This window comes from Vanellus vanellus (assembly GCF_965231255.1).
Source record: "Vanellus vanellus genome assembly, chromosome: 3".
NCBI lineage: Eukaryota > Metazoa > Chordata > Aves > Charadriiformes > Charadriidae > Vanellus > Vanellus vanellus.
Window position 1 is genome coordinate 93,418,491 of NC_138907.1, and position 14,573 is coordinate 93,433,063.

The 14,573-nt window shown below is 37.4% G+C and overlaps 1 protein-coding gene across 1 annotated transcript in view; it reads left to right on the forward strand.

Moving 5' to 3' along the window:
• IMPG1 (interphotoreceptor matrix proteoglycan 1) overlaps positions 1-14,573 on the forward strand; it is a gene marked incomplete at both ends in the record, with an annotated part of 63,163 nt that overhangs the window by 31,755 nt on the left and 16,835 nt on the right. The window contains 2 exons of the mRNA XM_082481579.1: positions 1,318-1,394; positions 1,889-2,420. Coding sequence (XP_082337705.1) covers positions 1,318-1,394; positions 1,889-2,420 — 609 coding nt within the window. The remainder of the gene's footprint in view (positions 1-1,317; positions 1,395-1,888; positions 2,421-14,573) is intronic.

Below are 14,573 nucleotides of genomic sequence, written 5' to 3' on the forward strand. Positions count from 1 at the left end.
CATTCTTCTAAGTGTTGCATAGCATCCAAAGGATGCACAGATCTAAGTTAAATTTTATAGCAAAATTAGCCTTTATAATCATACAGCCTAACTTCCAATCACGTTGGAGGATCTATTTCTTGGTTGTTTAGAAAAGCTGAATATTTTGCACAATAAGACAAATAAAAGGAGAAAAAAAAATAAAGACGATGAATAAACACTATATAATTTTAATTTCCCAGTATGGACAGTATCTTTTCTTTAATAAGAAAAAAAAAAAAACAAGGGCTTTCTCTAACATAAATTTAACTTTCTGAAATCTGCCTCGTTTGTAAGCAAGCCATCAAACCTCCCAGTGAAGTCGGAGAGACAGACACCTTAAAGAGCATTTGATCCTTAGCTAAAATCGGTAGTGCAAATCTCACTGTAAACATGCATTTTGTTCTCTGAAACACAGAGGCAGTATAGACAATGACAAGCCGGGTATGAAGGCCCCCAGCAGAAGGTTGAAAGGCTGCATCCTGTTAAGTAATCCAGCTAATAAATACCCCCTTCTAGTCCATCAATGATTTTTTCCAAGCTAGCATAGCCCTAGTTTTGGAGAGGTGAGTTAAAAATGGAGAAAATAATTTGTAATCTTTCATATGTGCATTTACCAAAACAATCTTAAAACACCAAATTTTATCAGTAGTGTTTCATTTACAAAAAAAAATTTAGATGAACTGATACTTCCTGTAAGAATAAAATATCATATTTTAATGTAGATTAAAAGTCCCAAGAAAAAAAATGGTTTATTTAGAACACTTTAATGATAACTATTTTCATCAACTTTTCCCCACTAATAACCAGTTTTAGGAAAACAGCTTGCATGCAAGCATGTTTAACAAGCTCCACTCCGGAGGTGAAAGGAGCAACTGGGCACTAAAGCCAAAACACTGAGAGTAACAATGGTGTGGACTCTGGATAAAACTGAAAAGAATTTAGGCTTAATGAGCAACACAATATAATGACTCATCATAGCCCATGCAGATTTAACTGAGAGGTTCATGCTTCAGCTGATTTTAAGCCTTCATGGTTCAGCTCTCTGCAGACCTACCCCATTTATACTAAATAAAGAGTATAAAGAATACTGCATATAAAATTCCTTTTTTCCTCAGAATTCTCAGTTTAAATGAAAATTTATGCCTCTTTCTTCTTAACATGGATTTTTTTTAAATAATTTTTTGATGGATAATAATTTTTATACTCTTTTTTACTGAGTTGATGTGTTTTGATCAGTTTTCCTGTGCCACTGGAAATGTTGTGCTCTCTTTCTTTTTTTTTTTTTTTTTTTTCCAGAATCCATTATACCACCTAGTGATTTTGATAATGATATTCAGGCCATGGTCACTATTCCTCTGGCAGGCCCTGATTTGGTAAGTTAATATTGGTTGTTTTAGTTATTTATTTCTCCATGAGAAATGAAATTAAACAGTGTTAAGATGTACATAAATATACAGAAAAAGGCTCTTATGCTAAAATACATACGTGCCTTTTATAAATGCTGTAAGGATGATTGTTGTGGTGTTATACTGCAATAGCGATACTGTTTAGAGCTGTTTAGAGGTGAATATTACTGCTTGATTACCTTTTCCAGTGTTAATTACAAAGTAAACAATGTCTCACCAGTTGAGTAGTACATCTCAATGACAGAAGGAGAGCAATTGACAGGGCTAGTGAAAGTCATCTTTCTTTGACCTTTTTTAAAATTACAGGCAATGTGATTAGGATCACATGCACATGCCAAACATTTTACGCATCCCATGATTTCATGCAAGTTAGCTGTTTGCAAGCTCCTGTGGCTAAAGACTATTTTTAGCAATGAAAACTAAACATAATAATGAAGGCTGCTTTTATAAAACTTTTTCAGGAGGACTCCATGAGTGTGGAACTCCCACTAGGTTACCCCAGCCCAGCAACAGTGGACCAAACAGACGTCTTGGTCAATGAATTTACAACTGGAATCCCTGTGCTAAGTGGAGATATCAGTGCTCCTGAAGACTTTAATAATTTTGTTTCATCTGAACCTGTGTTCCCTACCAAACCCTCCAGAGAACCATTTCAGGACAAATCTTCTCCAGACACAGAAGTTATCGCTACTGACCACCAAAGTTTCACAGTGCCTTTCAATGCTCTGGGTACCACTAGCAGTCCTCCAAAACCAGAGGATTCCTATTTGCCTCCTCCAGCAGATGATTCTGCTAGCAATGACTTAATCACCGATGGCTATGAGTTTCCAACGGAGCAGGCTACCATACTGGCAGTTTACACCACAGGTAGCTTTACCCCACCTAATCTCCTGCAAGCCAGAGATGAGAATAGTGAAGCTGAGGAGAAAGAACTGACTGATATAACAGAACCACCTGTCAAGGAATCTGACCAAGATAGTCTGTCTGGACAAGGTAAGACACAAAAGATTTTTCCATAAGAAAAAGTAGGAGAGATCCAGTTGTTATTAGACATACAGTTACATATAAGTACCGTAAGCATTCCTTTCAGTTGCGGCATAATTTTTCTGGACCATCAAATGAGAAAAAATAACATTTCTGATGCCCGCTTCAGGAAAATCCTGATGTACCTGACTTCAAGGTTGTCAAAGCAAAAAAAAACCCCAATTTATGAATTTATGAAATAATTTATTCCAAGCAAGGAGTACCATGAGTCAGAAAAGTTTACATATCTACAGGTCTGGTGAATATGAAAAACTTCTAAAAATTTCTGGTTTAAATGTTTTTTTTATTTGGTTTTATCCATACAGTAGGGTTTTTTTAGAGGCACCCAGATATTTGAGAAAAAACACATAATAAATCAAAAAAATATATATACATGTTTGGGTGGAGAAAAGTCTGTATAATTTAGCCTTTAAAATGAAAAATACATGATAGACATTTTTCCCACAGTTATCAGACAAGTGTTGACCCTGCAGATGAAAAAAGTAGGGTCGTCTTTGGGGTACAGGCAAATTAGGCTTTCCCCTAGAACAGCAAAATGTCAGTAAGGCTGCTGCCTCCATCACCACCATGAGCAGCTTGGAAAGCCATGCTAGATGCTGTGGAGAACTGTGGTGTGGAGGTAACTGGATTGTATGGGGCAGCAGCCTCCACTGGCAAAGCAGCAAGAGCGTGGTTCCTGCCGTTGCCCTCCATCCGGCCCAGTTTTTGTCTGCTGCCTCTCCAGCTGCCCGACCTGGCATCCCCAACTCAGCGTTAGGTCAATAAACTTTAATTTTACTAACACTTCAAAGAAGCCTGTGCTAGCTGTGTGAGATGCAAGAGGTCGCCACAAACACATGGGAGGAATTAGTTCTTTGATGAATATTCAGATGTGCCCTGTCTCAGATTTTTGACTGACCCTCTCAACAGAAAAGCAGAGGGCAGGTAAGAACTTCATAGGAATCAGCAGGATTCCCAGCAGGCCCCATGTAGTCTCTCAGCAATGCTAAAAAAATCTGCAATAAACAAACAAAATACAAATTCAATGGCAAAATTTCCACATTAGCTTGCACAATCACACTCCATGATTCTGGATCCCCAAGAATTTCATCCTCAAAGCTTGTAACTTTGCTCCCTGCTTCAGAGAAGTCCCCAGTTCCCATAGGAGGCTCTACTCTCTCCCTGTTCCGCCAGCTCCCTCCTTGCTCAGTCCTTGGCCTTTCATGTCCCATCCTGCACTCCAGAAGCCTCTTGGAGTGAGCATAATGAACCCTCCCCCCTCCTTTCAAGACGTTCCTCCTAACCCAGCATGCCCAGAAACAGCAAGGAAGCACCTTCATCCCCGCAGCTCGACCACATCCTGTAAGGCAAACAGGCAATGTTTGCATAGCAGATTGGAAATATCCCACTGCGTGGTGGTAACATCCTTCATGATGGGTCCACACAGCAGAAATGTGAGAGGGGGGAATGCCTATGTAATGTACTGTCTATAATATTGTTCTTTCTGGATCCAGTAAATAACAAGACCAGTATTTTAAAGAACAAAGAATGTAAAAGCTGCCACTTGGGATCCTACACTAATCAGCTCCGGACAGGGAAGAGCATAGCATATTCCATGGTCATGTCTTTGCACCTGCTGGTTTATGTACTGAACAAGAACTTCCTGTTCTGTAGCCTTGCCTTTACACACAGACCTCTGAAGTGAGTGAAAAGCAAATACTTTAGGATTAGCAGTGACTTAGAGATTAGAAAATCACTTCTCATAAGAATCAATTGTGAAATGTTCCTGAAAATAAAGTTTCTGATGAAAAGTGTTAAACACAACTATTTTCAAATGCATGCTGAGAAGTCTTGTAGTTCTACTGACAAAAGCACAGCATAGCTTCAAAGTATACCTTTAAATGACATTCATTGTAATTGTGGAAAAGTGTTACAATTGCAGGGGGGAAAAAAGTCAAATGCATTTTTTATTCTATTCACTCATTGGGTTAGTGATTTGGTGTCATAAAACCCACATAAAACTGCGTATCTATTTTGCAATTTGCTAAATAGCTGAATAACCTTGTAGCCTAACAGCTCCAAATGACTGAAGAGAAGAAACAGAGGGTATTTGACTCACAAAAAAATGCAGAGCAACTTATGCTGAGGATACTAGTTCTATTCTTTTTCTTCAGATAAAAATTATAAAATATTTGTTTATTGCAATTTATTGTAGTTACTGCCTGACTGTTTTTCACTGGATGGGAGGAGGGGTACAGGAGATGGACCTCTCTCTGGCCTCAAGGTTCAAGCTTGCTTGCTTGTTGCCCGGTGAGAGTGTGGGACCACAATTCATTTGACTCTCACACAGGATCTGATACTTCAGATCAAAATGGGGATTAGAATACGCATTTCTAAATGATCCTTAGAGACAATACATTGCAAAGTTTAATGAATTTTAATGTCATCAGGAAAATATCAGAACCAAGAGAAATTTTAGGAAGGATAACACAAATGAAAAGTTCACCACTTGCTAACCCAGATTTCTTCAATACATTTTCTCTCATATAATTTGAAATTCAGTAAAAAAATACACAAAGATTCTTCTTTTTCCTAAAGCCATTATTGCCAGTGGCCAAAGAACATAGAATTGTTCATATGAAGAGGTGTGGATCTTCTGTAAGTGTAGGTTTGATCCTGTAAGCAGCTTGTACTGACACTTTAAACACATTTGGGTTGGAACCTGTCAATCTGCCAAACAGAATGAACTGTCTAGAGCTGTAAAAAAAAGCTTCCCCAAAATAAGGCCCACTATCTTGTTCCTCCTTGTTGAACACAAGTTATATCTAAAACAAGTACTAGAATATAAGAATTCCATCATCATGTCTGCAACTGAGTAGGAGGAGAAAAAAAGATTGTTCCGTGCCTAAAAAGAAGGGATGCTCTGTTAGCAATGACACAAAGCTGTAGATACTGTATTTGCTTAAAATCTTATAGTACACAAAACATACTGCATGCTTAACAGAAGATGCTGAAAATCTATTTACTGAATTCTTTAAAAAATATTTAAAAAAATCTTTAAAAAAATTTTAAAATTTTTCTCTTTTTATAGCTTTTTTCACTTCTGGAAGTCCTCTGTACAGAATTCCCTGTATTCTTTTATTTCCCTAGTTGTTGTATATTTCATAGGAACTGATAGAATTTGATCTGGAAATTCCAGACTTAACAACTTTTATGACAGAGGTTTTATTAAATTCAGAAGAGTCAGTGATATTAATTTTAATATGCCAAGCAGAAGTCCTCACTAACAGGTGCAGAATTTTTCACACTTTGTGCCTGGCTGCATTTCATAGCCACATATTTTTAGTAATTTTTTTTTAGAATCACAGAATCATAGAATCGTTTAGGTTGGAAGATCAAGTCCAACCGTTAACCTAGCACTGCCAAAACCACCACTAAACCACATCCCTCAGCACCACGTCTACACGTCTTTTAAATACCTCCAGGGATGGTGACTCAACCATTTCCCTGGGCAGCCTGTTCCAATGTTTGACAACCCTTTCTGTGCATAATTTTTTCCTAATATCCAATCTAAACCTCCCCTGGCGTAACTTGAGGCTGTCTCCTCTTGTCCTATCACTTGTTACAAGTGAGAATAGACGGACCCCCACCTCGCTACCACCTCCTTTCAGGTAGTTGTAGAGAATGATAAGGTCCCCCCTCAGCCTCCTTTTCTCCAGCTTAAACAACCCACTTCTCTCAGCCATTCCTCATAGGACTTGTTCTCCAGACCCCTCACCAGCTTCGTTGCTCTTCTCTGAACACACTTCAGTGCCTCAATGCCTTTCTTGTTGTGAGGGGCCCAAAACTGAACATGGTATTCAAGGTGCGGCCTCACCAGTGCCAAGTACAGGGTTACGATCCCTTCCCTAGTCCTGCTGGCCACACTATTTTAAAAACAAAAACAAAAACAAAAACCAACCAAAACAAAGAAACAAACTTTTAACTGTTGCTAATGTGAAATGGCAGGAACTACTTAGACTGTAAGGTTGGACAGACAGCTGGGGTTGTCTGCAATTCTACTACATTAATTTTCACCTATTTCCCCACCCTACAGTCCAAAAGATGGAGCAATTTTTCTTCATCACACGTTTAGAATTTTTAATTCAATATTCTTTACCATGAAAGAAACAGCTGGCTAGGAGAAATAACATAGTTTGAGATTCCTTTAGGTGTTCTCATCAGCTGTATGTTTCACAGATTAACTTTATTGGATTGGCTGTCACATTTGTGTAACTACAGGATGGATGTACATTTCTACAGATTCCTGAACACTGAATGTCTACAAACTGCACTAACAACTTTCATTCTGCCTACCTGAAGCCACTGAGCAAAGCAATAAAAAAAAATTCTTTCACAGCTCCCAAAAAGGTAGTCAGAGTCAGCCTCACACACAAAAATACACACAAAGTTCTGCATACAACATCTAGGGAAAGGAGTGTAAAAAACAGGTGAGGGACAAGGAGTCCAACTAACGAGAGCTGTCCTTTTAAGCCATGCAGGATGGGATTTGTCAGGTTTGGGCAGTGAACGGGAGGAATGAGCCAGGAGCTGGTGTGAAGCTTCTTTCAGATGGTACTGTGCTCATTCTGGACAGTGATGCTGTCCATGGGCAGGAAAGAGCAGGCCAGTGAGGATTAGACTGCCATGCTGGCCAAATGGTGATGGCAGTTACTGCACCCCTTGAAGTAGCCCAGAACTACTAGAAAGATGCTAAGCTGTCTTTAAAGTAAGCCTAACCTTTGAATTTTAAATTCCGTTTTGAGATTTCTCAACAGAATTAAGAGAAAAATCCGTACAAATTTCCAGACCTCTTACTGAGATGTTCTGAAATGCCTGGATCAGATATCGTGGTTTCAACATATGACTACTCAAAAAGGTTTTTCTTTGCTGTAGCACCTTGAAAATCTAGGTTATTTCCGTTTTTCATTTATAACTAGTGCAAAGAAACTGCTTTTTTTTTTTTTTTCTACTTTCTGAGATGATACTTGTTCAGTGTTCTCTAGCATTCCTCTTTCTTCTTCATATTTTTTCCCCTCTGGACTCAACTCATCAATATCTCTTCTGTACGATTAAATTACTTCTCTGTCTCTTTGCAGTCTTCCTGTGACTCTATCTTAAACAGTATGAGCATTCAGAAAGGAAGCCACTTGTGTAACATATTAGACAGATTGTTATTTCAGAAACCAAGAAAATTTCAGCAGTAAAACAAATGCAAACAAATGTATAAACAGATACAATAGTTCATGAAGTCTGTAACAACAATAATGGTATACTTTTACTTCCTAAACAGTAAAAAAAGTTTTCATTTATATTTGTTTTAATTGTAGCTACTAACAAATTATACAATCCAGGTAAATGATTATCCCAAAATCCTGACCATCATGGAGGAAGTAATATTTCTGGAGAAGTTATTCGAGAAGCATAGGGCAAAATAAAGGTAGCAGTAAAACACTTCAGCTATTCTGTAGTATCACATCTCAGTCTCACCAGCCTGGATTATCCTCAAACTCTCAAGAAAGACACTGAAAGAAGACAACTCTACAGGGTGTGTCACAGAGCTTTTTCTGTGAGGAAAAAACAGTGATGAGGAGTAGATGATGGTCACGTCTCTGTATGTGTAACTGATAAGAACCTCATTAATTTCCATAATTGCTCTCATGTTCACACAGCCTTGTTGTGAGCGGTCCCCTTTGATATCTGCCTCCTGCCCACCAGTTAATTCAGTTGTGCACTCTTCACTCACCACTGTTGCTAAGGAATCTCTAGAAAAACTCAGTTTTCTGGATGTTTGGGGATTCTTTCTGCCTCTGCTTTGTCCTGAGCTGCCTAAGCTCCATCTGTGCTTGGCATAGCTTTCTATTTGGCATAACCAGCATGGTCATGGAAAAGAAAACCCCATTACTTCCTGCAAGAACCACTTGGGATGTTCCCAGGATTGGAATTCACCCATTCTGTGTGCCAGGAATGCTCACCCGTTTTTTTCACATCAATCATAATGCAGGGTAAGAGCTCCTATATTTCCTTGCATGTTTTTCCATTTCTCTTGTTTCTTTGACCATAAACTGACAGGCTTTTCTCAACATTGTCTCCCATCAGCTCCTCTCTGTGCTCTTTCACTTGTCACTTGCCACTTCAGATGTGCAAAAATGCTTTCCATGGAGGTGTTACTTCAGTCTGATGCTTGGAGAAGTGAACAGGTAGGTCTAGTTATGTCATTTTCTCAAGCATTAGATAGGATATTGAGTAGCCTAAACGTTATTTGTGAATTGAAGACGAAGTTAAATGCAAAAGTTTCATCAGGCCCGTATGATGATACGTCAGATTTAAGAAAAAGTTCATAGTATGTTCACTGTTGAGATAAAGTTAGAATTGCATACTCAGAGTACTACAGGTATCCTAAAGACTCCTACAGATATTACAGTATGTGATTAGCATATCACCAAAATTTAATGACTGTCTGCTGCTCAGCTATCTCAATGCTGGGAACAGCAAGAACAACCTGAATAGAACAAAACCTTCAAAACATACTTAAAAACACTAAAGTGAAATGATTAATCCAAGCAAAAAAGTATAAGAGAAACAGAGTACTGTCTATTTTTCTGACCTAACACATCATGTGTTTAAATTATTAAGCTATCCAATCTCTTCAGTTCAGTCTTACTATAAGGTTAAGCTTTGCTTCCTACAAACATGATTTCCTATTCATGCCCCTCAAATACACAACATAAATGCATATTAACCGTAACAAGTGAAACTTACTTTGTGTGCAATTGATAATTCCAATGACTCACTGAAATTACTGTGTGTGAAGTACAGAAAACAATTTCTATTTCTGCTAAGAAAATTTGCTTACCCAGAGGCAAATCTTCTGAGCTATGCGTATAACGAAAAAATGTAACACCTTATTCTCCACCTATGTCGAGAGCAGGCAGATATACCTCAATGCTCTGACACTTGTTCACTCATACTTTTTACTCCTAAGCCTCTTCCCCAGACACAGGCACACGCCGCTCTCCCATTGTTTCCACAGGTGCACACTTGCACCGGATGCTCATATTCTGCACGCACACTTGGGGTTTCTCTCTCACACAGTCATCACTGTTGCTAGTAAACTCCAGTGCTCCTGCAGCTAAGTCTCATGTATCTCACATGATGAGCCCTTTTAGGCTCTCAAAGCTAACCATCCTCCTGTACATCTGTTTTCCGAATGCTATCACTTCTTCTGTAATTAGCATTCCCCTGACGATTGTCCTCTTCCATGTTCAATGCTATTTCACTCCAAACTAATCATCTCCCTCCCTCCAAATTCACTGTAATACTGCTGGACTTAAAATCAGCCCACTAGTGAAAACTCAAGCTTTTCATTGGTTGCAGGTAACCCTCCACTACGAGTGAGACGTAACATACGTAATGTGGGCTTTCATACATTCCAGTCTCAGATCACATCTTTGGTTAAAACCAGTCCATGATCACCTTTCTGCTTGTGTGCAGAGACAGGATTCAAAGCTGAAAAACAACATACTAATGTCCTGAATAAAATATAATTATTTAAAAACCTGTGACCAATGCAGTAGTAAAATAAGAAAAATACTTTAAAACAAATTTTAGATGTCATATAGTCCAGTGGGAGCAAATATCAAGTAAAGTGGCACTGCTGAGATTAACTTGCCCTAAATAATGCATTCCCTTTGCTCGTTAAAAATCCTTGGTCTTGCTGGCTTTGAGAAATAACCTGTTATGATCAAATGGTACTAACATTTTGAATTTCTAAAATTATTACAGTCCTCTCTTCAGAGGATTTATATCCTTCCAGCATAAGAAGGTCCATTTGAGCTCAACCTGGCATTTTTAATAGTGCATTCCTTGTTAGGGGATAACTCATGCCACCTGCACTAGACAATTATAGGCAAGTTGTAACTTGCGTGCTCTGAATCACATCTGTGGATGGAGTTTTATGCTTCTGTGTACTAGCTACAGAGAGGGCTAGACCTTCCAACTTTGATTCTCTCAGCCATACCTGACATGCTTCACGTAGACGGCACCGATGCTAACATCAGTTTAAACTGCATGTTCTTTAATTTGAAAGATGCCATAGTATTTAAAACTAACAGACAAAAAGACATGGAAATCTTAAATGGAAGCAAATTTGCAATAATGTTTATAATAAATTTAATGGCTTTTGTGTTTGCAAAAATCTAGAATGTGCAAAACTCCTGCCAGGATAGATCTCATATATTTGCACATTGCATTTTGAAGAAAAAGAAAGAAAAATAAAGTTCTGACTTCTCATAGAAAACGGCATTTTTCCAGTAGTTCTTAACATTGCTTTCTCAATGCAACTTTATAGTTGCATAGTGCATAGTTATAGTGCAACTTTATAAGGTATATAAAAGAAAGGACTAAACACAATTTCAAGCAATGATAGCCAGGTGTACTTTAGGAGGCAGAAGTTTCTCTTTCATTCTGTAGAATGGCAAGATCATTATGTGCATCAGTAAGAACATGAATAAACCAAGCCTGAATGCAAACGAATAAGTTTCTTGTTCATTTTCTTGCATTTACATGTTCAAGTTTCTTTGTCATTCTTCCCCAGTTGGTGGATTATTTTTTTTTTTAATTAAACTATTGTAGGATACACTGCTTGTAGAATAGTGGTGCCAATAACAGATAACTGAGTTTATAGGCAATATTTTATATATGGCCAAGTATTCCTTTAATAACCATCTTTATTGCCGTGCAATTTGGAATGATGAGCTTTCAAGCAGAGTGGGAGGAGGGTATTGTTAGCATAGCAAAACCTGCCAGGGGTGACTGAGAAAACAAGTGGAAGGTGTGCCTGCCCATGGCAGGAACTAAGTGATCTTTAAGGTCCCTTCCAACCCAAAGCATTCTATGATTATTCATGAATTACATCTTCATACCTGAGAATTTAAATTCCTAAGCGATACCTTTCAATAAAACTTGCTATTGCTTTGATTTATTTTTCCAGAGATCAGGAGGAATAAGGTTGGAAAAATACTGCAGCAATGATACATTCAGTCCTTTCCTCTAAATGTGTACGTAGCCTAGAGCAGTGATTGAAGACCTGGCTAAACTTGTCTTAGATCATTAAGATAAGTTCCATTCTCATCCATATTAAATATCTTATTCCTCATTTCAGAATTGGGCATTAACTGCCACTCTAAAGTGAAATAATATAAATCAAAATTATGCTGAACAATTTTTGAAGAAGATCAGAATATGCCTACATGATACTGCAAAGCTCCAATAAAGATAAAAGTAAAGTGGCTTAAGGAGAATGCATGCCTGAAAACATAAGGACAGACAACTTTGAAAAAACAAAAATTCCTCCTCTCTTGGGAAGGGCTAATGAGGAAGTATCAGTTTCTCTTTGTCCAGGCACATCTATTACAATCCCATTTTATTCTCTTTTATTGACAATTTCTCTTTAAAATATTGCAAGGTTAATACTAGTTATACCTAGTGTTTCTTTCATACAGGGGGAGCAGGGCAGTTTAGACAGCTAACTAGTTATTTTTTTCTAGTTTTAGTTTCTCATTATATCTGTAAGTTCTATGATCAGTGACTCTTTTTTTACAGTAACAAATAATGTTTCATCTTTGTATTATCACTGCTACAGTTAAGAAAAGTTAACTGCAATCCATTTACCTTAATCCAAATGTTTTACATAAGAACAATCCCAAATATTTATTTAAATATCATTTTTTTGAGAAACTGGAATATGTCTTAAGAACTCTGCACCCCAGTGTTACATGAAGGTCTCCTAGGGAATTTCAAAGCAAACGTACAGCTAAAGTCTGTATGGACCCATTTTACTGTACTGTGAAGTCGTTGCTGGTTCTAACATTTAAACTGCCTGCTCCCTAACAACAGTGCTCTGCTCAGATTCAGAATCCAACCATGATGGATGGATTTAACAAGCCAAGCCTGTGCTAAGCTGTCTGGTCCAAAGTCATTATCAGTATCACTAAAATTGAAGTGTATTCTTACAATGCAACATAGTGTAAAACTAGCAGGATTTTCCCAGTTAAATATCGCTTTCCATTGCTCTCGCAGAGTCACTTGTTCAATTTCAAAAGTATGAGAAAAATCAGATTACCTACACCAAAGGCACAACAGTTTAGAAGAATTAAATACTCCTCGTTCTGTGACTTTCATTCCATTAATTCCATGGTTTTCACATACAAGTGACTATATAGTATGAAAAAAAAAGTGTATTCATTGTTTTAATTTTTCTTGGCAAGTCTTAAAGTGCTCATCTGATGACAAGATTTTAAGAGAGTCATGGGTTTTAACTTTCTAATTTCATGTTTGTCTTTTCTGTTTTTAGGTCCTTGGGTCAACACATTACTTGAATTTATAACGTGTGACTTCTATTTTGTTTTTACCATTTTGCAAACTAATAAACTTCAATACCACAAAATTGTCTGATGGTCCCATCACCTACAAAAATTTGCTCTTTTTTTTCCTATCACATCATTGAGAAAAATAGAGAAAGCAGGCAGGGATTTGGAGGGTACTTTCATTTCTGAAGGATAGGTATTGTAACCTGTCAGATTTGGTGTCTAATCATTCTAGAATAAAATAAATCAAAAATAGTGTTCCAGGTTCTCCATTTGGGGAGCTCCAAAATCATTACAGTGGCACGCAGGAGTATTTGCAACATTTAGATGGATCCTTCTTTATGTTTCCAGGTATTTGTAAAGCTTTAGGTTATTTTCACACAGACTTTGTTATTTTAAACTCATGAAATAAATTTTTCAAATTTAATTGTAGACCAGTCAATCGCGGGCATAAGGGAATAAGACTCCTCCTGAAGCTATGGTTTTAAGCAAGATGTTTCTTACTCAGCTTTGATTCCATTCCGTTATAGAAGTGTATTCATATTTGCAAGTTCACTGCTTCTCAGTTTTGCTTCTCTGTTTAGTTCATTGATGTGAATACCAACCAAGTCCAGATTTCTCAGTTTAGCAAGGTATCTTACTTGTTTAAGATATATTTTAATATGATTTTACTATGGTAGCAAATAGTGCAGAACTTCAATACACAATAGCTTACAACAAATAATAGGCACAGCAGCCTCTGGCACTTTTAACGTTTTCATTGTAAATGTACTTACTAATTACCCTACTTCTCAAGAGTCTTCTAATCTCAGTTGCATAATTCCTTTAGCGAGGACTTTAATCAGAAAACTGACTTTTAGAGCGCTTGAGCACTAGAATGTCATCTTATCTGGCAATCTCAGTAGCAGATGAGGTAAAGGTTCTGTAAATGGTAAAAGTGACTTGTTATGTTATGGACATAACCTACCACTGACCTACTGTCCATACAAGGTATCTAATTATATACCTGTCTGTTTAGTATTCTTATAAAACGCAGGAATACTGCCTTAATATCCAACTGTATAATCCCTTAATTACAAGTGTGAATACTGTTAAATGCCTAAAGCAATTAATAAGGAAATACTGACTTTTCTTTTGCTGTAGTCAGAAGAGTGCTGAGGCAAATGGATGTTTCTGCTTCTTTTTTGAGAGGCAGAACAGTCACCGTAACTAGGTGCAGCAGCTCTTGAAGTCAGTGGAGCGTTTGTAGTGGGATGATGGTTCAGGCCCAGGTTTAACAGATTATCACTGACTGCTCTCCGGTCTCTTTTCCGCAAATACTTCCATTGTGTAATTTCAGCGCAGAATGAGGTCAAACATTGCTACTCAGAGCTTTGGGGATGCTTTAAACACCAACTATGCCTGTACTGTTTAAAGTACTTGTGTGTTTCTGAAATGTTTAACCCTTTAGAACTGCTAAAACATGAGCATGCCAAAAAACGTCGTTAAAATTTAACAGTCAAGTCTCTCAGTATATGAATTTGACACAAATCTATAAAGTAAGCTTGCCCAATTAATTGTATATCTATTGTATTTCCACCTGTTGTACTTAAATGACTAGTTTGAAGCTGAAAAAGTTAAAAAGAATGAAATATTATATGTATTTATTGCATTATTTCAATGCTTTAGAGAAATAGGCTTACTCAAAAAACATGCAAAAAGCTTTAATGAGATAACC